Raw genomic sequence first — 26,294 nt, 5'->3', positions numbered from 1 at the left:
CAGAAAGCAAACTGATCCACACTTAGACCAGCAGCACTGTATTCTAACTCAGCTAACTTAATATTGATAGTGTTTTCTCAAAGAGAGGAAACTGCTGTAGACCAAATTCAAACAGATTCAGATATGCCAAGACATAGTGCCTATGTTTGTGACTCAGCTACAAGTCTTCTTCTAGCAACTTTGTCCTTGAATTAGTTTACCATTCAATAACAAATATTAATTGCAACTCTACACTCCCTGATTTAGTCATCCCTGAGAAGTCAATGTACTTAGATGCCTCCTATCACATTTTAAATGCTCTCTTAAATATTTGAATTATATAATTATGCCTAATTATGCAATACAGTGTATTTGAATACAAAATCATAATACAGTTTTGGCATCCTTGTCATCTTATAGTATTTGCCTTATTATGCTGTGTCATTTTGAGTATTTCTGATCAAACAGTATAAATGGAACAGGTTTTGCATACTGAGCATCTTAAAACCCACTTTAAAGAAATTTACTATCAATGCACATTTTCTGTTTGGCTGGAAAAAAAATAAGAACTTTGCAGTGTGTATTATGAAATGTTAAATATTAATACTATTTAAAGATAATGGTATGCCAAAGAAAATGGCTAATAATACATTATACAATTAAATGCCTATCATATTAGTTCATCTATTAACAAAATAAAATAGATTCAAACAGAAGAGTTCCAATCTGTAGTTTTTTAAGTAAAGGTTGCCCATGTGTAAAAGCTAAATTATTTATTCAATTTTTAAACTGCCGGATACATCAGTTTACAATTATTTGCATTACATTTCAATACTTTGTCCTATGTCCCTGATACAACAAAAACAGTTTTCTCTTCTTGTATGAAGGTGTCTTCTTCTGTATAGATGCAACTAACGACAACTAAAAACATCAACCCAAAAAGGGCTTTTCCTTTGTCTAGAGAGTCACTGAGGATTTCTAAGCCTTGAGTCACAAAAGATCTGTAGACTACTCTGTCAGGCCCTTGTCTGGACTGTATTTTTTATCACGCCTTAGCCTGGTTTCCTGTACATAGTTCTACATCATTCTAACTCTCTTAATAGCTACCTTTGCTTGTCCAAGGTTAAGTCTCTCCTGTTTCATACTCTATGTTATAATTATGTATCTTGGTACATCAATGCTTATATGTCATCATGTGCTTGCCTTTAAGGCTAGTTTTCTTTTCCTTTCCATTCCATTCCATTTTTTCTTTTCAATGTTGGTAGTCTAAAAGACCTTGAAAAAATGTGTTTTGATTCTAAAAAATGTTCAAGATTATATATGAGTGGACTTTCCAGGACACATAAGAGCCCCTGCTTGTGCCTGAGCAAGCTAACTAACTTAACTTGGACATAATTACCCTTTCCTGCAACAATGAATTACAGCAAAGTTTGTGTACATCATCCTCTAAAACAATTTCTGCATTTAAAAAAAATAAAAAAAAAAAAAACACCTTGTGAAATCAATTCACGTACAGAGGTTTAAGGATATTTAAGGACTGCCTGAAAGTAAGAGAATTGCTTGAGTGCTGATTGACATTTCCTCAACATACTGATCTCCGTGGTCTGGCACTCACTCTCTTAACTGTAACTTACTCATTGTAGAGAGCATCTTACTTCTAGGCACAGTGCTCCAAGTTTTCTCTGGGAGCATCCCCCTCCCCCATCCTAGTGCATGTGCCCTGGTAGGGACTTTGCCTCTTCCTCCAAATATGGAGTGTGCTACCTTGGACTAAGTCAATCAGCCCTTTCCATTCTCTTAGCCACAGTGGTTGATTCAGGGATTGGCTCATGACACAGTTTTGGACAATAATAGGCAGGCTTGTTGAGAAAAGAGATTCTTGATGAACCCGAAGCAAGGAGTATGCAGACCCACAGCTGCTATAGCCATTATACCACCGAGTGCGGCTTGAGAACCAGCTAACATGGAAGAAAGCAAGGCTGAGAAATAACAAGTGACTAGGTCCTGATCATGCTGGTTAAGCCCCAGAATTAAGTAATACTTAAAGCTGGATTATCTCCTGAATTTTCCAGTCAAACAAACAGACAAAAAAAAAATTCTTTTAAGTGAATTTGGATGGTTTTCTGTCCTTTGAAATCAAAAGTCCCAATTCAATAGTACACTTTATTTATTGTTTTGCTTCACTAATGGTGCTGAGTTTTTCAGCTGCTGTGTTCTCATATATTTAAAGACTAAATTTGTCAATAAATGACAATATTTCATTATAGGTCCAGATGAAGGGTACTATATTTTAGCTGATATAAGGAATAGCCTGATAGCTCGTTCATAGTCAGTTGGTGACTTAATTTGAATATTGAGATCTAGACCAGACTGTGGGTTTCATCTGCTTTTCCAGGACTGGCTTAAAATTTGTCTTACTGAAAATAAATATTATCAACTGGAGTCCAATCTAAGTGAAGGTAAAGGGGAAGATTGTGGCTAGACATATCATTTTAGTTTTTCTGTATTTCAGATGACTTACTTTTATTCTCATAACTGGAGAGATGGTTCTTTCCATAGCTAGATGATACATTTATAGACAGAAAGATGGTGATATTCATCAGCTTTGGTCATTCAGTGGGCTGGGACACCTCTTCTAGGGGAGACTGGTTTGGACTTCTTGGCATTCCAATGGCAATCAACCCAATATACAGTTTGTATAATGAACAAGAGTCAATCAAAATAGTCTGGTTGTGACTTATGCCAAGGTAGGAATTTAGTTAGTGGGTAAAATCAGGATTAACCCCAGTAAATAGTTAATTCAGTAAAATGTGGCTTTTTCATTTAACTCACTGTTAGAGTCCAGGCTTTTTTGCCCTTAAGCTTCCAAGGACTTCTCCTGAGTTCCCCATTCTTTTATCAGATACTTCTCCCCTCTTGTAACTCTCCCCAAATTATCTGTCCTTTGCTATAATTTCCTTGGAGATATGCTGGGTTGTGTGCTATCCTGCCCAATAAACAGATTTGTGTTAATGATAGTACCTTAATGTGTAAGCCTTGTGTGGTATTTGCATTCTAAGAGTCAAACTTTATGAATGCAACTACTTAACCCAGAAGCAGAAAGTATGTGGCATGCATATTGAAGCTCTTCTTTTACATGACCATTCCATACATCACTAATGGATCACAGAACTCTTGTGTAGAACAATGCTTCAGTATCCTTCTTAACACAACCTTCTAATCAGCTACTAACAATCAACTGTATTTAGTATAAAAATTGAAACCCCTCCTTTCCTGCCTTAGCTAGATGAATTGATTTTCTATTTGTGGCATTTCAAGCACAGTGACATGATGGTGGGAAATTATTTTGTAAAGAATTCCCTTCAGTGCCACATAAGCATCCACCTACACTGCTGTCACATCAGGTCAGTCCACGAGTAATTTAAATGCAGTTAAACAAGAGAGATAGATTTGGGTGTTACTGAACAGTGCTTTTTATAATGTCATTGAATATGGATATATTCAGTGACCTAAGTGAGTTTATATCCTACCTCCTCCAGTTTAGATTATTTATAAAATAATTTAGGACACTTCTTTGTCAGAATAACACATTCCATCTAGAGAAGGCTAAATCGAGTGCTCCATCCCCGTTTCCTTTTCTTTCTCCCTTGCCCCTAGAATAGGACTATTCATATGGAAAGCAAAACACAGGCACTATTAGAACGGTATCATCTCTTATTTACTTCACAAAACAGAATACAATATGGGTTGCTGTGAAATACAAATGAACTGTAATCCTCATCAGGTTTGGAAATAATGGATTCAGGCTAACATTTCCAGAAGAAATATGAAGGCAGTATTCTAAATTTCCTATTCTTTCCCAAATGAGTTTGTACAAAATGTGTCGCTAAGAAGAGTAATGTGCCCATCACATAGTGAAATTTCCCACTTGCAAAATGAAAATGAAAAGTCTGCATTTTAGGATAGCATGTTTAAACACACGCACCATGCTGTTCCTACAGCAGGGAAAAGAAAGCTCCCCCTACTGGAGCATAAACGGCTTCATCTCTTTCCTGCACCCCATGGCTCTGTCATACGCAGGAAGGCACAGAAACAGACAGTCTTCCCATTATCACTCTCGCAGTCCTGGCTCTCTCATCAAAACATTACATTTTCCTCATTTGAGTTAATTAAAGGACAGTTGGACATTTCATTATTGCACCGGTATCAGCTTTGTTTCGTTGAAACGTGGCATTTAAACGTCTTGGTCCCATGGAAATTTTTCACCCTTTGCCTCAGTTTTTAAATTCATGCCTCTGATGGAGGATTTTGGAAAAGAAAAAAAAATAATCTTTAAAGTATACACATATGTGTGTGTCTGTGCATGGTTTTCACGGCACACAACTATGTACACATATAGGCAGGGTGAAAGCCTTATCAGCTCTGAACTTTCTCAGAGAAATACGTATATATATATATAAAGTTGTCATGGAGTTGACTCTGACTCATGGTGACCCCGTGTGTTTCAGAGTATAACTGTGCTCCACAGGATTTTCAATGGCTGTGATCTTTTGGAAGTAGATCATCAAGCCTTTCTTCCGAGGCACCTCTGGGTGGATTCAAACTGACAACCTTTTGGTTAGTAGCAGAGAACTAAACTGACTGAGCCACGCAGGGACTCCATATACATACAGAAAATAAATAAATACATAAGAAGAAGAAAGGTCAAATGGTGACTGGTTATTAATGGTTGGATATTTGCAATGATTGGCAAATCTCTAGACACGTGAAACTCAATATATATTTTACTCTGTAAGCATAAAAAGCTAATATAAATGTAAGAGGTTTTGAATTTTCAAAGCATAGCAAAACTGAAGGAAACATTAATTTTCCCAAGACAATATATGAGGTAATATGTTTTATCAAGAAGGCAAAGGGATGCATATTGAATAAGATTCTACTGAAATTTTCCTCAAAAGAATTTCTAAACTTTCATAGCGGAAGTGCTTGCTGTCTATAGAAAAAAAAAATCATCTACAGTTAATCAAATTTAAAGACATTTCTACCAATTCTAGCAGGCTAGGGGCATGGCTGAGGGGGATGTTAGCATGTTCTCCATATCTTTTTTATGGTTTTAGTGTTACAGACATGAGACACTTTCCTCTCATGGGCTACCACGAGTGGGGGCAGCCTTTATCTACAGAGACCTAAAAAAAACAAAACAAAAACCCAAACTTCTTGCTGTTGAGTTGATTCCGACTCACAGCGTCCTTATAGAGAGGCAACAGAAAATCTGAGCAACTCTTGCCTTTGAAAGGAGTTCAGTTATAGTTCACCATACTCAAGCCCATGCTTACATTTTCCTCTTTTGAAACAAAACTTGGTGAATGTGGCTCCTTCAGAATCCACAAATAAATAATAATGCATTCTAGTACTCTCTCTCCATTGGACTAAACAAGCAGTCTGCTTCCACAGCAGCTTCAGACTCTTTCAAAAATAAATATGGTCTCTAGACTTCAGGCACTGGAAACTTGGTTAACTAAGGTTTTCACTTCTTAGAAGCCTGAGGCATTAGGCTCCCAGTGTTCTGAAAACAATACTGATTACATTTTTGGCTAGATTTTTCCAGACTGTAAGAGGTATGTAAGTAAGTGTGTCAATGTGTGGCTGTATAAGATGTTCTTTGCCCCTTTTCTTGTCTCCTTTAAAAGGCTCAGGTACAGACACAGGTGTTTTGGTAAGACCATGTAGTCTAGAAACCAATCTTGGTTAGAACCTTCACTACATATGCACATTTTCAAGAAAATAATATAAACAGTCACAGACTGAAAATACATCCAGGCTATTTTTTTTCTCCTCTCAATCGTGATTTTATTAGACATAAAATAGAAGAGAGTCAACTTTTTCCTAGAAATGGACAAAATATGATTATGATCTGCAGTGGATGGGCGAAAACATATACATCAAAGATTATATCACTCATTTCCAACAACTAAAACTAGGTTACCTCTTATGAAGGAAGAGTGCACCTCTAAACCCACTACACTAGGTATCTTGGAACCCATAAAATTTCCAATTACTGCTTGAGAATTTATTGTGCACATATGGAAAATAATACTTGTAAAACAGAAAGGGGTTTGTGCCTTGTGCTGTCAATACTGTGAAGGATGGGGTGATTATAAAGCAAATTAACAATACTTTTAAATGTGCATTCACTTATCTTTCCAATTAAATCCTTGTTAAACAACTGCACAGACAGTAATGGCGCTTCTGCAAAGCACTGATCAAGACAGTTTTATTGTAATTTTTACTCTGTAACAATCAAGTAGGCATTTTCTTTATTATTAAATTATTTAGTTAATAAATATTCTCAGTTGGCTAACATATTTGTAGTTTCCGTGTTATTTTTGATTTTCCTACAGTGAAACATATTTTGGAGTTATTTCCATTTTCAAGCAGAGGGATCATTACGGGATGTAATTTTATAAATTTCTTTTCTTTAGAAGAATAACTGCGAACAAGAGAAGTCCTTGAAACTTTCAACCATTTAAAAACCTTTATTTCAATCATTTTTTTTTTTTTTTTGCAAGGGATGCAAACACATTGCCTTTAGTAGATAAGAAATGTGAGGTTTGGCTTTAAGGTGTCTTTCTTTTGGGGAAGCATTAAAATTAGTATTTTAAAAGTCCATCAATACGAGTTACAGGCTTTTAAGTCATGAGGCTGTATTGTACAGTTAGCATTTCCTTTTCTTAGCCTAAAGAAGTGAAAAGTATCTGAATATTGTTTCTTTCATAAACACCCAAGGTGGTATAAATCAAGAAATAGACATAAAGATACCTAAAAGTATATATTTTTTCCCTTTATGAATTTCCATTTTGTAGTTGGCCTTAGAGATTTGGATTTCTCTAGGTAGTATCTTTCACCAATTTTAAAGTGCTTTAAATGGGTCTCTAATGGACTTTTGTGTTTTGGTTGTATTTTATCTTTTTTATTTTTAATTTGGAGGGATTCTGAGGTAACTAGATTAGCAGGAAGGGTGATCACGGGTGATTTCAGAAATTATACCTGGACTGAGGAGTCAGGAGGGCTATATTAATTCAGTAAAAAGAATAAACATGTAAGAGATACAACATTTTCTTGAGTCAGGAAAAAAAATTCCAGGTAAGGCTGGCTTTATAGTTGTCTAAGTGGTGCAATTTGAGGTGAGTCAACACTACCTGTTGAAAACACCTCACGTAGAACCTGTAAGTCCCTATTGGCCTGATTATCTGAGGCCCCTTACATTGTGCTTCCCAGGAGTAGTGGAGAGCACGAACTAGTATACCCGGATGAACAGGTTGTTATAACCTTGGAAAGTCTGAGCAGACTTTTGAGGGATAGGGATCATAAAGTTGGGCAAAGAGTAAGGAAAAGGGAAAGGGCAGAGACGGAATGGAGAAGAAGGTTTGGTGCATTGGGTATGAGAATGGAGGAAATGGGCTCATTAAGTCTCAAAGTCTTGGAGGAGTCGGAAGGAGGGGTTAGGGTGACCTGAAGCCTCTGGAGGCACACTTGACCACTCTAGCTTTGGTTGATGATCAACCCTGGGTTCAAGCCAGGTAGACCTGGGGAAGAAGTGTAATGTTGATGCGAGGCATATAGTTCTCCTTGGTGAAAATGTGGCATGCAGAAATAAGAGGATCTGGCAGGCACAAGGAGCCCTGGTGGTTCAGTGTTTAAGAGCTATGGCTGCTAACCAAAAGGTCAACAGTTTGAATCCACCAGCAGCTCCTTGGAAATCCTATGGGGCAGTTCTATTCTCTCCTATAGGGTCGTTATGAGTTGGAATCAACTCAATGGCAATGGATTTGGTTTGTTTGTTCTCTCTTGGCAGGCACAACTTTATTGAGGACCTACAATATGCATGGAACCTGATGGACATAATGGAATTCAGAGGTAACTGCTAAGTGTATCTCTCTCCAGTATCTCACAATCTGGTGAGCGAGAAAGATATGGTGTGGAATAAAGACCACAGGTGCAAAATGTTATGGGGACACAGTGGAAGGGACTCTAATTATGGTTGAAATTTATTCCAGGAATAAGGAGATTTGTCTCAAGGAGGTAGGTTTACCAGTCAGTAAAACTAACGATGGTGTGTTTCATGCTCTGAAAGGCTGATCTACTGTTCCACTAGGACCTATCAAAATGATAATAGAATTATGCACTGTCAGCCGCTTGAGCTGACTGGTATGTTGATTTTCCATATCCTGAATAGGGATAGGGGAAAAGGTAAGTGAGCTCCTTACTGGTTGTCAGAACGTGAAGGGAGTGAATTAACAAGGAGGGAGAGCAGGGACACTTATTTGCTCAGGAAAAATGTAGCAGGGAGAGGGGAGACCACATAAAGACAAACAATCTGGAGAAATCTGAAAGATGAAGAGATGGTGAAACAGCAAGAAAGACAGATGCCACCAATCCCTGCTGCTATTTAACCAAAATTATTCCAACGGGCTTTTCATGACTCTCCTGGACATTATATTGGGTAAATCAGTGGACGCTCCGATTACCCTCAGCTCCACCAAGGTATAATCCAGGCATTCAAAAATCTGGGTTTTAAATCCAGCTTGTTTCTAGATCACAATGTGATATATAATCCTGTCTCGAAATATTAACTGAAAGAATGAATGCAACTCTTAGCGACTTATTTAAATTCATTGAGACGTTTATTCAACTATAAAGTGGATAGCATAGTTATAGAAATCTAGTGAGACAACACTGAAAAGTGCTTTGGAGAACTCCAATGCTGACATTCTCTTGGCATGTTCTGAGGAATAAACATTCTTTTAAAGATGATTTACCTAACTCTTTTAAAACAAAACATATATTTTCTTTCTTATTTCAAAATAAATATGTGTTAATTGTAGGAAATTTAGGAAACAGTTTCATAAAAAGAGGAAAATAAAATCACCTAGCACCTAGTGTTAATATTTTATCTATTTCTTACCATTGTTTCTGGAGTACAGATAACCAATATGTAACAGAAGAGTCCATTTAGAGAATGATCGCCATCATGTGCAAAATGCCTCATCTTTTTTTTGTTTAACGGTCCAATTCTGGAGCTAATGATAAATAAAATGTAGAGATTCTATCAAGTGCAACATACTCTTCTAGGTGAAGTAGGACAGACAGACTTAAAAGACATGAGCTCTGCCCTTAGGAAGAAGCAATGTATTGAGGAGATAAGGTAAGTACATATAATTGATGCTAACAATATACACAATATGATATTATTGTGAAGAGTAGTTGAAACTGTAAGTATAGAACGGGATTTAAAAGAAAGAAATATTCCTGTGGGTTGGAGTGATCCCTGGAAAATTTGAGTGGCATTCATATAATCCAAGGGCATGAGACAACTCCTTTCTTTATCAAATATTCTTTCCTTTTAAAAAACACATACCTGGTTACACCCACTCCTCAATTTATAGACTGTCTTATTATCTGAAATTTCTCATTTATGACAGCAGTAAAAAATTTACTATCCAACTATTTTGCACATTAACAGACGTATGTCTGCAAGTAACGAACGCAAAGTTATGAGGCGAGAGTAACACTGGCTGTGATGGTTAAGGTTTTGTGTTACCTTGGCTGGCCATGATTCTTAGTGATTTGGCAGTTATACAATGATGTACTTTGACAGTTATGTAATAATGTAATTTGGCAGTTATGTACTGATGTAGTCATCCTCCATTTTGTGATCTGATGTGGTCATCCTCTACTTTTGCATAACACCAATTTTTGCATAAGGACATGGTCTTTGGAACCTAACCATGTCAGTAAGTGAGGAGTAGTTGTATACAGTAAAACCTGAAGCTGGAACCTGTGTAAGCTGGAAACCTGTCAGAGAAGGAAAATCAAATATTTTCCACTAAATAGAGAAAGAAAAGTGGTGACTGTATACTGTCAAAGGCGGAAAATTTGAGAGAACCGGAAAAACAAGGCAGTCCCACTGAGTTCTGGCTCTCACAGGGTTCACTGTATTATAATTGATGTCTCCATTAAAATACTTCTGAGGGGCAAATTTAGATATAACTTCCATTTCTATATAGTGTGGCATTTTATAGTGTAATATGTTCATTATTTCATGTGATTGACTTATCTAAAGAGAAGAGACATTCTTGCTTTAAAGATAAGAAAATTGCCCTGGGGAGGTTGTATGACTTGGCACACCTAGTAAGAGTTGATATGGAAACTGACTCCAGGTTTTCTAACTCCTGGGCCAGTGTTCTTATTGCACCATATTTCTTAAAGAAAATAGTTTAGAAGGCTCTTCAAAGATGAGACAAATTGGAATATGGAGTTTACAGAACAGTTACTGTCTAGTTGATTCTGATTCATGGCAATCCCATGTGTGCCAGAGTTGAACTGTGCTGCATAGGGTTTTCAGTGGCTGACTTTTCAGAAGTATATAGCCAAGCCTTTCTCCCCAGGTACCTCTGGGTGGACTCAAACCACCTATCTTTTAGTTAGCAGTAGAACACCTTTACCTTTACACCACCCAAGGACTCCAATATAGAGTTTATCTTATATACATTAGCTACCATTATGTCCTGCCTGAACTACTGTAAAAGTCTCCTAACTGGTTCCCTGTTCTACTCTTGCCCTAATAATTCTTCTCACAGCAGTCAGAATGATTTTTTTTTTTAAACATAAATAAGATCAGATCATTTCCGACTTAACTTCCCTCTTTCCCCCCACTCCAGTGACTGTCCATTGAACTTAGAGTAGAAGATAAACTTCTTATCTTGACTGGCAAGACCTACCTGGCCTGGCTTCGCCCACCCCTTTGGCCTCTGTGACCTGATCTCATACAAGCTTCATGCCCTGGGACATGTTTCCCTCTGCCTGCTCAGCTCTCCCACTGCATCTTTGTGTGGCTCCCTCCTTTCTATTAGGTTGGGTCACTACTCAAATGTCTCCTCCTCAAAGAGATCTTCCTGGACCAGGCAATCTAAGGAAGGCCCCTGCCTCCATCCCCATCAGGTATTCTCTTTACCATCACTATGTTGATTATAACTCTTGACACTATCGTTAATCATCTGTGTGTTTGTTTATTATCTACCTTCTTACACCAAAATGAACACTGCACCAGAGTCTCATTCATCCAGGTTCTCCCCAATACCTCAAACAGAGCCTAGCTCATAAAAGGTGTTCAACAAATATTTCAGAATGCCTAAATCCCCATCTGAAGTCTTCCTTAGGCAAATTAAAGTTTCAGCCTTATTTTATACCCATCAACTAATTTTCCTCTTTTCCTGATTCTTTTCATATGATTTGCAGTGTACATTACTTTATTTGACTTATGGCAAGACCAGGACCCATAAACCTGTTGCCATCAAGTCGATTCCAACACATAGCAACCCTATAGGACAGAGTAGAATTGTCCCATGGAGTTTCTAAGGCCGTAATCTTTACGGAAGCAGACTGCCACATCTTTCTCCTGTGGAATGGCTGGTGGGTTTGAACTGCCCATCTTTTGGTTAGCAGCTGAGCGCTTAACCACTGTGAGACTAGGGCTCCTTAAGACCAGGACAGTTACTTGTAATTTGAATAAGAGGTGTCCTTTGGCAGACTGAAGAGGAGGTGCAGTGAGACTGGGGGCTAGTAGGGCCTTGGCAACAAACAAAGTCACGGAGAGAGATTATACTATAAAAATTCACATAAGCATGGGACAGCCTTGAATATGGTCTTAGTACCACCCAGATTTGGGAGTCATACATTCCTTAAGCAGTTTTTTTGGTCTAAGGGACCAAGTTGATTCTGATCCTTGAGCTCGACAGTTACCTTCTCATTTTACCAAGTCTTTCTTTCCTATGAAGTCCGCGTTGGATAGTCAGATTGTGAGCTCAGGTGGAGTTTAGAAGTTGGGGTTAGGAACAAGTAATGTATCTCTGAACTGGATGGACACTGACTCTTTCAAATTCTTAGGATATTCTTTTTGGGTGCTTTGTTTTTTTTCTGGGTCTAGGTTTTGGTCCTAAAAACTAAAGGTTGCCTTTTGGTCAGGGACTTAACCATCTACCAACTTTATTCATTAATTCAACAAATTTTTGTTGTTGATTGAACAAATATTTATTTGAAGGCTACTATATGCCAGGCGAGGTTCTGCTCACATAGATACTAGAATGTAGAGTAATAAATAAAGAAGAAAAGTAATTTCAGGTAATATGTGCTCCGAAGAAAAGAAAACATGATACTGGGATGGAGTGTGATTGAGTGGGTAGGGTGGAGGCATGTTTCAAGTGTGTTTGTCAGGGATTTCTTTGCTGAGGACTTCACTCAAATACCAGGAAGGAGAAGTCTTGTGAGGGTCTGCAGAAAGTTCATTTCAAGTGAATAGGAGCAAAGGCAAAATGAGCTTGATGTGTCTGAGGAAAGAAGGAAGTCAGGATGGTTGGAGAACCAAGAGTTGGGGAGAGAGGTAGATGGTGAGGCCAGAGAGCTCGGAAGAGAGTAGAACCTGTAGGACTTGCAGGTCTAGTGTTTTCTCACTAATTAACATTGACTAAATCACCAGTATTCTTAGTGGACTAGAATGCCCATGCAAATGTAGATTCTGTATGAATGGGAATGTCACTTCCCCTTCCCATATGAATCAAATGTTTGATTCACTGTTGTATTTCCACCATCTGCATATTGCATGGCACATACATAGTAAGAGCTCTAGAAGAGTCTGCAAACCAATCAGATAGAAGCCAAAATCTCATTTTATGGAGCTCACCTCACAGTTCCATATCAATCCTGATGGTCTGGGACTGCTGGAGGAAGAAAGCTGACAGGGATACCTGTCATCCCTTTCTCCAGTGATCACATGAGAGTGAGGGCATCAAAAAGAATAGGTTCTGGAGTCTTTGTGACTCTAAGACATTCAGACCTTAGTTTGAATCTTGCTTCAGCCCCTACATTTGTCAACTTTGGACACTTATCTACAAGGTGTGCATTGGGAACTGAAAAAATTCCTCCTTGTCTCTGAACTTGTTAACTTTTCATTTTCAGAAACAGCTCTGAGGTGATGAGAACACTTTCTTGCTTGCTATAGCACACTTTTGTTAGGAAATGTTTCTAAAGCACATGGGGCGCCTTGGAAAAGAGGTGCTATATAAACACATGTGACTCACTGAAGCTGTAATTACCAGCAACTGGGATTTCCTGTGTGAAAAACAAAAACAAAAGGCATACTTTCAAAATTTGGGGCATAGGGGTTAACAAGAGCAATACAGTTTCATTGCTATTTATCCAATTCTCATTTCCTCTCTAACCAGTCAGTCTCAACCTTTTGGAGAGCCATGATGGCAAGCCAAGTTAAGTCACGGCTCCCAACATTGTGTCTACCATGTTCAATTACTGATATCATACTTTGTTATACTTGAAGAAAAGTGACTTATTTCTCCTTAAGCTTTGCCTTCTCCAGGCAGAGGATTAGGATATAGGATTCTTCACTCTTAACTTCTATCCCATGATTCTTTTATCCAATCTAAAACCAAGAGCTAATTCATAGGAGTTTGGGGGGAAAGCATAATATAATACACAGCTTGAATTTTCTTTGCTGAGACACTCAAACAATGGAACCTAATTTACCAATGAGATCATTTGATATAGTGTTGGTCTGTATTAGAAGTTCATCATTCTCTCATTTATTTATTATTAATATTTTTAGTAACAAATATTAATTTAGTGTATATAAAGTATCATGGACTTTGTTTGCTATGTTAGAGATACAAAGAGTCAAGTTGCCTGCTCTTGAAGAACTTACAGGCTGTTAGAGGGGTTATTGTTTAAACAGATCTTTTTAAATGGGGTTTTCTCTTATCAAAGGGTCCAGCAGGAACAGGCTGGAGCCCAGGACAATATGGTATTATAAGGAGACTAAGGGGTTTTTAGGTTGTTTGATGTTAAAAAGAAGACACTGTCTCTGTCTTCTCTCCTATGGTTCAAACTGAATCCAGCAATTAGGCTATATATTCTTTAGAGTCTATCTGAAATGGCTTCTTACATTTTCTGGCCTTAGAAGGTTCCATAACCTTCCTGAACCACAGTTTCTTTTGTGAAAAATGTGGAGGACAATGTTTCTCTACCTTGCAATTTTTTTTGGAGAATTACAGGTAACTATAGCTCTGCATATAGGGTTGCTATGAGTTGGAACCTTATTCGACAGCAATGGGTTTTGTTTTGTTTTTTTATAGCTCTGCATACCAGTAGACTCTCAATTAATTGCTAGCTATCATTATCAGCAACATTACTCTCTTACATTTTCAATATTATTGACTAGTGAAAATTTAAATTATTTTTTAAGCAAATCCTGATGTAAAACATCTTTCCTTTTCCTTTATTCTAGAATCTACAATATTGGGAAGGGATCACAATTGGGAAAACCATGTCAGTAATTTAAATCACACTAATACCATACATACTATATACATGGCATTTTTTAAGTTATATCCCATATCATGACTCAGAGTTCATAAAGATTAATGAACATTATTAAGCCAACCAAAAGTCAAAGAGAATAGAAAATCAACAACAGAAAAAGTTTCATGTTCTATTTCTGCTTCCGTCAAACTTAAACCTCAGATAGCAAGGGAGTGATGACTTATGTCTTGATAAGTCATGCCTCCGCTACATATCCAGAAGAAAAAACTATCTGCATGTTGGACAGGGGTTTCCAAACTTGGCTCTATGCTCCACTCACCTGAGGAGCTTTTTCTTTTAAAATACTTACTTGTAGTTCCAATCCCAGATTTTTTTGCATTAAAGTTTCTATGAGTAGGCTCCAAAATCTTTATTTTTAAGAAGATCCACCATTTAATTTTTATGGCAGAAAGATTCTAAGATGATCCCCAATTATCCCCACCTCCTTATAATCAGGCCTTGTGTAATTCTTTCCCCTAGAGAATACAGCAAAGTTGATGGGATATCACTCCATGATTAAGTTATGTAGGATTATGACATGTGTCTTGCTAGTAGTTTCTCTCCCTTGATGCTTTGAAAGCAAGCTGACATGTTGTGAGCTGGCCTATGGAAAGACCCACATAGCGAGTAACTGAGGGTGGCCTTTAGCCAACAATTACTAAGAGAGTTAGACTTTCAGTCCAACAACCTCCAAGTACTGAATCCTGCCCACACCCATGTGAGCTTGGAAGCCGGCTTAGCCCCAGTCAAGCCTCCAGGTGAGAACCCAGTCCTGGATGACACACTGATTAAAGCCTTGTGGAAGATTCAGCCAAATTTTGTCCAGACTCTTGACCCCAAAAAACTGTGAAATAATGTGTGTTGCTTTAAGTGTCTAATTTTGTGTTAATATTATTACACAGCAATAGACAACCATGCAACTCTGATATGCAGCCAGGGCTGCAAAGCAATGTTGTATAGCATAGCTAGAGCAGAAGTAAGCTTGGTGTGCTTTCCCACTAAACTTTTAATAACTACTCATTAATTTTGATGGTGATGACAGTGATTTGTGATGATGATGATGATGATGAGTTTTTATACATATCCTAGGGGGTTTCTTTGGGAACTGACAGTTATGTTACTCTAAGTTAATTTCTGGACTCATTGACCAAAGTTATGTGGAAAAGCCATAATTGACTTAGGATCTAAAATTTCAGTAGACTTCACTCACCCTCTTCAATGAACTTCTGCAATTTAGAACCTCCCCAAAGCCTTTTGATGACACAAGAAATGCAGAAGCCTCTAGGAATTTGGCTAATAATGAGACGAACCATTGGAAAGCAAGAAGTCTCCAAAGTTTTCCTATATTTGGTTTGTCTTCCTGGAAAGAGAGTCTTTTAGCAAGAAAATTCAAGCCCATGGAAGGCAAAAGTCATATTTGATTATTAATATTTATTATCATCTTATTACTAAGAGAACTAAGTAATATTGATCTGATTTCATCTAACTACTTGTCACCTTAATTAAAGTTAACACTAATCATCACTTGATGGATTCAGGGTTTTTGAAGTCCTTACATTTTTGCTATTACTCCCATTTTATAAATGAAACATTTGAGACTCAAAGGGGTTAAAACAGTATCTATTAGACTCAAAATAGCTCGAACTCAAGATGAGGAGACAAATCCTCTGATTCTTATCTGGTGCTCTTTCCCCAGCGGATGATCTCTGCCTTTAATTTTTTTTACCAGCGTTAGGTCAGCTCCTTGTCTCTTGGCAAGTAAGGACTTATAAAATATAATGCACAATAAATGTATGATATAATTTTGTTTTAAAATAAGCAGACAGAATTTGTGTAATTTAGAGACTAGAAGGATCATAAACTTGCTATTAGAATATTAAGTAAAAATGAGTAACTATATAAATTATGTGAATGTGAAGAATTTATTGCTTTGATCTTTGTGTTCAGCGCTATTTACTAATGATAATACATTTTCTTAAGCAGCTACAGAGCAATACAAGTTTTGCTGTCAACAGTCTTTGAACTCCCTGACTCAATGTAGCTGAAAAATGAGGTCTAAGAAAGTTTCCAAAGCCCTGAACAATGTTAGAGTCTGGCCCTTTTACGATCAAGTGATCTTTTCAGCTTTAATGGGAAAAATAAATCATTGTTAAAAGATAATCTTGTCACATGGAAGCCAAAAAGGTGCAGTATCAATGATCTGACTTACCAAAAAATCGTCCTGTGGAATGGGATAAAGCAAATAACACAGTTTGTTTTGTTGCTGCTGCAGTTGGCGGTGAGAATGAAGTAAGCTTAAGGAAATAACCTCGTTTTAAAAATAGTAAGAGGGCAATATAAACTCACTTAATGGAAAAATGAATGGGCTTAATACAAGGGCTGTTTTACAAGAAGAGAACTAGAAGTTTTGAAATCCTTTTCCAGATCTTTTTCTGTTTCATCCAATTGCTTATTTCATGATGAAACTGCCAATCGTTCACATTCTTTCTCATTTTCTTCTTCTTTTATTCAATTTGTGATGCTGCAAATAATATGAACAGCACAGGGGTAGCTGTTAAACTTAACGCTTTGCTTTGCTTTAAGGTACAAATCTATACTCCAGTCGTTTACGAATAGCTGGTAACACAAAATTGTTTGTCTAATAGTTTATTTTCAATGGTGCTTATTCTTAGTATGTTCAAAGGAAATAAACAAACCCATCTCTTCAAGCCAATATCTAATTTGGATTACTATGCCAATAAGATCTGGGTGAATACAGATATGCAACACTGTAAATTAATGAAAAAAAAATTGTCCTCAGTTTAAAACAACACACACAAATGTGCATGTATACACACACACACACATCCATATACACACTCACACACTCGATTAAGATTCTTGGCCATGTAGATTTATAGCACTTATATATTTTGTTCCTCTTAGTGTGAAAAAGTAAAGGAGGGTGTGCCTAAGATTCTTCCTTTAAATTTTATTTCTACATATAGAAAACATGTCTAAAATCCTAGTAAAAAGTAGTTTCCTCTAGTCCAGGAAAACAGTGAGAGGGAATATTTGTCACTGTGTACTAAGAAACACCAGTCTGGAAAATTCCCAGTCAGTTCTTCATGCAGGGCTTCATAGTTCTCCTATTGGCCCATGGGCTTGGGAAGCTTCATAGCTGACATTTTCCAAAAAGGATGCTAGTCTTTCTTGTCCCTCTTCTAATGGGTGAAAGAGGATGTTTAAGTAATACCAGAGAGAGTCTTAACTGAATTTGGAGTTTGGGAAATAAGTCTAGGCGGGCAGCTCAAACCAGTGTTGATGTGGGGAGGCGGGAGAATTCAGCTTGATGGGATCTTGAAGACCCACTGTCAACATTTTCCAAGACAGTTATGCAACATTCTCCATGCTGAAGTCTGTCCTTTGCAAAAGCATCCTCATACAAGGAAATCATCAGGAGGTCACAGATCATTCTGAAACATCAGCGCAGTGTCACAGGCTGATGACAGGCTGACGGTGGAGGTCACGGACTAGCATTCTTTGGGGAAGACCTCATAGAGTGGAAGAGTTGCATCAGCAAAATGTCACTGAAAGCTGTCACCACAATCAACAAATGGGGCAGAGCATAGCTTACTAATGAACCAACAGGCACAGTACATTGAGAAGCCTCAATGCTTTTGCTGAAGGCTGCAACATAATATTGTGTTAAGATAGTTTCTTAGTCCAAACATAATTCATAAAGCCCTACAGAGAATGGCAGTGCAGGATTCTACATAACTGTGATGTTGGGTACGCTCCCAGCCATCTCTCTTCTTGAACAGTTTTAGCCAAAATCTTAAGGCAGCACTTACTGCTTACCAATACTGAGAAGCAAAGTGTAAACAGAGAGTCAAGAGCAAGTGTGTGAAGCATGAAAAGACAGATCTCCCCTTTTACAGGAGATAATCAACAATCAATGAATGGGAAATTCAGAATCATGACTGGAGTTTTCAGCATAGGCTCTGAGGCAGAGGGACCTGGGGTTAGTCCCAGCTACTTTACTGATGTCCATGGAAGCAGCAGTCAAGAAATCAAATGATGTACTCTATTGGGCAAATATGCAGCAAAAGATGGTCTTTTCAATTGCTTCACATACATGTGAAAGCTGGACAATCAAAATGGAAGACAGAAGAAGAATTGATGCATTCAAACTACGGTGTTGGTGAAGAATACTAAATACACCATGGACTGCCAGAAGAATGAACAAATCAGTTTCAGAAGAAATAAAACCAGAATGCTCCTTAGAAGAGAGGATGAAGAGACTTCAGCTCGCTTACTTTGGACATGTCATCGGGAAAGACCATTTACTTGAAAAGGACATCATGTTTGGTAAAGCAGAGGGTCAGTGAAAATGAGGGAAACCTTTAATGAGAAGGATTGACACAATAGCTACAACAATGGACTCAAACATAGGGACAACCATGGAGATGGTGCAGGATCAGGCAACATTTCATTATATTATACACAAGGTCACCATGAATCGGGGTTGACTTGATGAAAACTAAAAACAACAACACCCCACTGATATGCTGTATGACCTTGGGACATTAAACTCTCTAAGCCTCAGTTTCCTCATCTTTAAAATGGGAATAATAATACCTATTCTACGGCATGGTTAAAAACAAAAACAAAAACCCATACCCCTTGCCACCCAGTCGACTCTGACTCACAGCAACCCTGTAGGACAGAGTAGAACTGCTCCACAGGGTTTCCAAGGAGCAGCTGGTGGATTTGAACTGCTGACCTTTTTGATTAGCAGCCGTAGCACACTGTAGCTCTTAACCAATGCAGGATGGTAGAAAATATTAAATTAAATAATATAAGTCAAGCAGTTAGTATGGTGCCTGGAAAGTAATAAATCATGAAAATTTTAGTTAATGTTAAAATAATTTTATAATAATTAAATTAATTATTAAATTATTATTGCTACTAGTTACAATTAGGACATACTTTTAAAAAGGATTGCTATGAATTTAACTTGTATGTCATCTGATCTGGAAGTATAATAAGGGTATCCGATTCCTACTGATTTCGTGAGTCAAATAGAAAACCAAAACAAATTGAATCATTCAACTGGTGTATTTAGAATTGCTGATGATTACAGCAGTAAAGAAAGTTAGTGAAACATGTAAATTGCAATTGAACTGTTCTTGAAAGTTCCAAAAATCAGTTTTCATTTGTCTAGTTTAATAGGGGGTAGGTTTTATTCATTTAACAAATGTATATTCAGAGCCTTCTGAAAAAGAAACAAAGTGCAAGGTGAACATGGAAAGATAAGAGGTGTTAATCCAGAGAGGATATGCCAAAATCATTGATATCCCATTTTAGAATACAATAAAAGTATTGCCTATTGCTTTATATTTTTCAAGGAATTATTACTTTCATTGTCATTTTATTTCATTACACACATACACAAACACATACACACATGCACACAGGCAAGGCCACAAACATACATATTCATCCTCTCCATATATAGCATTGATTCTTTCCTAGGTCAGCTGTACTGTTAGGGACTGGGGCATACATGGAGGGGAAGGAACAGTGTAACCAACGAGTTTATGGGTCTAGTCCAGAGAATTCATTCAAAGGATAATCCAATTACCAAAATTTGAGAGGGGCTGGTATGTGTATCGCTTTTAACATCTAATTAAAAAAAAAACTACACAACACAACTTGGGCAAAGTCACCAATATCAAAGGTCCTAATGTAGCATAATTTGTGTTGAGTGTGTTCCATTCTGATGGTGCTATAAACCAGGGAGACAGTTTACTGACAATTCTGTGCTACCAGATACCAACTCAGGCCTCTGTCCAGCTTTACATTGTCAACTTTCATGGAAACATGAGCAGTTACATAGCCTCAGAGGATGCTCAAGTTTGGATTGGAAATGACGAGATGGACAGATTTCATATTTTCATTGCAGATTTTTTTTTTTTGCCTTTTTAAATTGCTGAGCATAATTTCTTTACAGGCAGGAAATGCAACCAGTGTTTGTTTCTAGCATGGCTTCTGTTGTCAGACTTCTTTTTGTAGAAGAAATGTGTTGCCCAGCTGTCTAGAATCTCAATCAGGATACGGTTTCAGCACGAAATATATTACAAGAATGATTTTAGCTGGTTATAAACAGGAATGAAAATGAGGCTGGGGCTCTTCTATCCAATTTTACCCACAGAGAGGGGACTCTGTTTCAATCAAATGGGAATGATATGAATAAATGAGGTAAAGTTTAGTTTTGTGTTTTTCCCAGAAGAGAGAGTAATTGTTGAAAGACAAAGGCACGCATTAGTGAACAAGCAGAGCTATGGAGCTGCTCAGTTATAGGGATTCTCAGAAATAGTGTCATGTGGGGACTGGGTAAATGTAATGGAGTCATAACTTAAAAGTTCAAACCAAGATGAACTTCTGAAGAGTTTAATGCTTCCCAGTATTAATACCTGGAAAACATACACACACATATTACTCAGCAAATGTTAATTGAGAACTCCCTGTATGGAGGCCCCAGGGCTAGTACCGGGTAATGGGGGAGGATACAAGGATGATTCAAGTCCTAGCTTTTGAGGTGTATATAGAATCGTGGAAGAGACAGATGTCACTACCAGTATCCTATTTTTTGATTCTAAAACTTTCAAATTTTAGTGTTTCTGAAATACAATTACTGGGTAGATTTAATTATTCTTCCTCCAAAAGACGCATTAAATCAATGGGTCTTACAATAGATGAAATTCTAGACGTTAGATGAAATTCAGTCCTATGTGCACATACTACTGTAAATTTAACTACCCAGTTTAATAGGAACACAGAAAAGGAATCTCTGCCTGGAGAAATGTAGCAGGCTTCCTGTAGGAAATTGCTTATAATTTGGGCCTTGAAGAAAGAGCAGAAATCTACCAGGCTGAGAAGTTTGTGCATGAGGGTTAGGAAGAAAAACACAGGAGGCTATTCTCAAAGTAGAAGGAAAGAGTATCAAAGGCAGTAAGAAATATAACAGTACGTAAACATGAGAGTAGAGTTTAAGAAGGTACTGTGAAGGAAATTCAGAGGATCTGAAGCAAGCCAAAAGTTAGATGGGAGGCCAGACCATAAGAAGTTTGTATAAATTCTCCTGAAGGCAACCTTTGATTGTTTTTAAGTGGAAGGAAAATTAACATGTATTGAATAAATACCATAAGTCCAACATGGTACTAGAGAAATACCACATATATCTCATTTAATTCTCACAAATGTTAGCAATGCATTTCCTTCCTGTTTTTAGTGATAAGGAACAGAGGCACAGAAAGGTTAAATAAGATTCCAATGACACGAGGAGATTGAGTTTAGGTTCTACCCATTTGTCTGATTCTAAAACCCATGAGCTCTCTATAACACCACCTTAAGATGTTTAGGAACACTGATGGTTCAGTGTTAGAATTCTTGCCTTCCATTTGAGAGACTCGAGTTTGATTCCTGGCCAATACATCTTACATGTAGCTACCACTCATCTGGCAGTGTTTGACCGCATGTCACGATGGGCCCTGGTGTGCAGTGGTTAAGGGCTTGGCTGCTAACTGAAAGGTCAGAAGTTTGAACCCACCAGATATCCCATATGGGAAAGATGTAGCAGTCTGCTTCTGTAAAGATTTATAGCCTTGGAAACCCTGTGGGGCAGTTCTACCCTGTCCTATAGGGTCACTATGAGTTGGAATTGACTTGACGGCAATGGGTTTGGTTTAGTTTTTTATGATACTGAACAGGTTTCAGACTAAGATAGACTAGGAAGAAAGATTTGGCGATCTACTTCTGAAATATCAGCCAATGACCACTCTATGGATCACAGTGGTCCAATCTGCCACTGATCACGGGGATGGTGCAGGATGAAGCAGCATTTCGTTCTGTTGTACATGGGGTCATCATGAGTTGGGAGTTGACTTGATGGAAGCTGACAACAAAAGATGTTTAAATCTTCTTGTTCTTCTTCAAGATTTCCTCATTTTTAATTCTTTTCTTTACCTATTATATGTTTTTTTATGTCTGTGACTTTGACGCCTACATTTTCCATCGTTCATTTATCCATTCATTCATCAACAAATATTAAGTGCCTATTATATCTCAGTAACAATTTTTTGAAGCTGGGTTACTTGTCTTTCTTTTATTCTTCTCATCCCCATTTTTAGTTTGCCATGTTCCACTCATTGATTTCACATAAACGATTGGCTGGTCCCTCTCTCTGTTTCATTCATCTCCAGATAAACCAGTTATCTTTCATTTCTCTGGTGATAATATTTTAATTTCTTCAACTTTCTCTTTCCCTCCTTTAAAGTTTTTATCGTTATATATTCACAGTACATACAGCACAGGGTCTGAAATATTGTTAGAGATGAAACGACTGGAAAAATGACTGAAGTGAACAAATCACTTACCTTGGTTGACAATAAATCTTAACTTCTGTATTGTTGCCAGATTGCCACTAACTCGATATATTCCATCAACGTCTAGGCCTGAAAAAAAGGACATGTTTTATATTAACTTATATCAGAACTGAGATGGTAAAAGAAAAAATATCTTAATGAATATGGGAGGATGAGAGTAGTAAATTGCAAACACGTTTCTCTGTCCTAAACTCAGCAATTGAAAAAATTGTAATCCCAATAGAATAATCATGAAGGTCAGCAATAGTTAATCATCATCCAGTTTGAGTCTAGCTGAATCACAGGACAGCAATGGGTAGTGTGATGGTTAATTTTATGGGTCAACTTTACTAGACTACCATGCTAGTTGTTTGGTCAAACACTAGTCTAGATGTTGCTATGAAGGCATTTTCATGTGGATCAGATGATATTAAATAAAACAGATTACCCTCTGTGGTGAAATAAGTTCCTTTATGTGGCCTTTTGTCTTGGTTCTTTGGAAAAACAGCATGAGAGATTTTTCCCCTGAACCCTGACGAGCTACCTTTGCCCTAGTTTTCTAGTTTTGCCCAGAGGCTTTGTTACTTTTGCCCAGGTTGATTGACATTTCTTGGGTAAACTGTAAAAAAGAATGGATTGATAATTTTTGCCTGGCCCTGGGCTGCAGCCTGCCCTGTGATTGGTATGCATCTTACAGGGATTGGTCAACAGACGATGCAAATGAAGTGTCTACAGCCTACTATGTAAATAAAGTGTCTGTGGCCTACCAAGAGGGGAATTGGTAAGTTACTGACCCTGGTAGTAGGGTTATGCCTTGAAATTGATGAGGAGTTTGTAGATATAAGCAGCCAACCCCATAGAGGTTTCAGAGACAGAAAGAAGCAGGACGACAGGAAGCAGGAAGAAGCAGAATGGAGAAAGGCAAGAGAAAAGAGAGAAGCAGCAGAGAGGCAAAGAAGGCAAGGAACCTTCTTAAAGAGGAGGTGTAACACGAGTCAAGGGCTGTGACACTGAAGATAGTGAGAAGCCCAGAAGGAGCCCAGTGGCAGAACCAGTGGTGACAAGTCTGGAAGGGGCCCAGTGGCAGAGTCAGTGGAGCCAGGCCTGGAAGAGGCTCTGCAGCAGAGTTGGTGGAGACAGATGGCAGGGCCAAGAGGAGCCTGTCCTGAGGCGGGCCAAGAAGAGCCTGTCCAGAGGAGGTCGGGAGGAAGCCCGTCTTGAGGTGGCTGAGAGGAGGCCTGTCCTGAGGGGGCACTAGAGGAGGCCTGCATGGCTGAGAGGAGCTGAGAGAGGTCCTGCACTGAAGATGGGAGACTTTGCCTACTTGCTTCCTGACCTGATCCTGAGTTGTAGCCCGTTGATTCTGATTCCGATTTGTACCCTGTTACTTCCTTAATAAACCACTTAACTGTGGGTATGGTCTGTAATTCTGTGTGGCCATTGTGGTGGATTATCGAACCCAGAAGTAGACAGCACCATAGGAGGGAAGGCTGGTGTCAGAATTGGTAAAAAGATTGGAGGGCAGAGGTATGTCTGACCTCCACCTCATGGGAATCAGCTTTGGGTTGATCCTGCTCATTATTTCCCCTGAAGTTAGACAAGTTCTGATGCTACTACTGCTACTACTACCCTTATACACCATCCATAATGTGGGAAGACCTCATCCAATCAGTTAAAGGCCTTAAGAGCAAAAATTAAGGTTTCTAGAGGGAAAAGGATTCTGCCTCAAGCTGTGAATAGACATCCTGCTGGAATTCCCAGTCCACCACCTGGCCAGATTTTGGCCGCGAGACTGCTAGACTCTCCAGCTTGTTGCTTGACCTTTGGATTTTAGACTTCTCAGCCCCCACAGTCACATGAGTCAAAGCTCTCTCTTTTTATATATATCTTACTGGTTCTGGTTCTCTGGAGACTTCCGACTAAGACAAGTAACATGGGCTTATACAGTATATCTAAGATTGGTTCCCAAGGAAATGCCACAACTAAACTGGGGAAATAAAAGGATTCCTAACTATATGTGTATTCTTGCCCATTTTTTGAGAGCTAAAATAATCCAAGGGGTTTGTGAACTCTTTTCTCCCTTCCTTTCTTTCCTTCCCTCCTTCTATCTTGTCTCTCCCTCTTCACTCTCTTCCCTCCCATCTACTCTTATTCTACTTTTTCCCCCTATTCCTGTGCCTACTATAGCAAAACATGAATTAGTCTGATTATTTGAAACTACAGGGTGAAAATTTTATTCCAGATGTGTAACTAGTTTGAAAACCTCTAGTATATTACAGGTAATGGGGTGCTCCATTATGGAGGACAAAAGAATCAGAAATCCTTGACAAAATAGTAAAATTAGTTTCATACGATTTTAGAACTAGTCATCTATACCTCAAAATAACATACTATTCCTGACAGTGGACTTGGATAATCAACCACAAAGTTATTTATAACATTCAGTTATTTCCATGACCAAGATATCAAGAAGATGAAGAAACAAGAGAATGAAAAGAGAGCTACTTATTCAAACACTACTATTGCCCCTAACAAATACTAATGACACAATTTTACTGTCATGAGTGTATATTCTTTGATGTGCGCAGGCCCTCAGAGAGGCTTGAGTGAGGTTACCAGTCAATGCAGAGGTCACTATCTCGGCAGCTTTTCTAGGGAGGTAGTAGGGCACCATGGTTAATCACTTCAATTCACAATGGTAGTAAATGAATTGGTAGACATCCTCGTTATAGTATAACAGAATAGAGGTTTACAAAGTTTTTTCCTGATATGAAATGAGCTCCTTTGTTTTTTTACATAGCCATGCTTTTCTATACTTTGTATCAGGAACATTTCCACCGTAGTCCAAAGTAATTCATCAACAGATTAGTTTAGGGCAGGATAACATAGCTTATAACACCAGTATAAATGACATGATTCAGAACAATCATTCACTATGGGTTTTACTTTTCCATGTAATAAACTATGGAATAACACAAGATGATATAAATACAGAACAGCTATTATCAAATATATTAATTTGTGTGAGTTTTGTAGTTCTAGAATTATCTAATGAATTACCGTGAGTTTGCCACTTCGTGAGAACTATGAATTTGTAAGGAACTGGATAAGGCTGGACTCCAATTAGGGTGAAAGTGTCTAAAACACACAAATTTATAAAAATCAAAGGCATTCTTTCTTCCTCATGCACAAAACAGCTCTGTTAACCTAAGGGTACTCCAGTTGGTTTGTCTTTAAGCACAATGTGCATTTGATAGCACAAATGTGACAATCATTCTAACTAAGAATTTTCTAATACATGATTCCTGGTTTTAGTACTGGTCCAATTGGTCTTCAGTTTATACACATATTTCCAGAATTTTAAGAGATTAATTTACGTATAATATACTCAACATTTTCTTTATTGACCAGTCATTAGATAGTATTTGGTACCTATGAAATTAAAAAAAAATTGTTATAGTTTTAAAAAATATTAAAATT

General features: G+C 37.9%; 1 protein-coding gene across 1 annotated transcript in view; it reads right to left on the bottom strand.

The window, feature by feature from the left end:
- ARHGAP15 (Rho GTPase activating protein 15) overlaps nt 1-26,294 on the bottom strand; it is a 713,811-nt gene that overhangs the window by 207,239 nt on the left and 480,278 nt on the right. The window contains exon 12 of the mRNA XM_023730171.1: nt 22,827-22,904. Coding sequence (XP_023585939.1) covers nt 22,827-22,904 — 78 coding nt within the window. The remainder of the gene's footprint in view (nt 1-22,826; nt 22,905-26,294) is intronic.

This window comes from Trichechus manatus, unplaced genomic scaffold (genome assembly GCF_000243295.1).
Source record: "Trichechus manatus latirostris isolate Lorelei unplaced genomic scaffold, TriManLat1.0 scaffold00033, whole genome shotgun sequence".
Classification (NCBI taxonomy): Eukaryota; Metazoa; Chordata; class Mammalia; order Sirenia; family Trichechidae; genus Trichechus; species Trichechus manatus.
The sequence above is the reverse complement of the archived record's forward strand: the minus strand, read 5'-3'. Positions and strand labels throughout refer to the sequence as shown.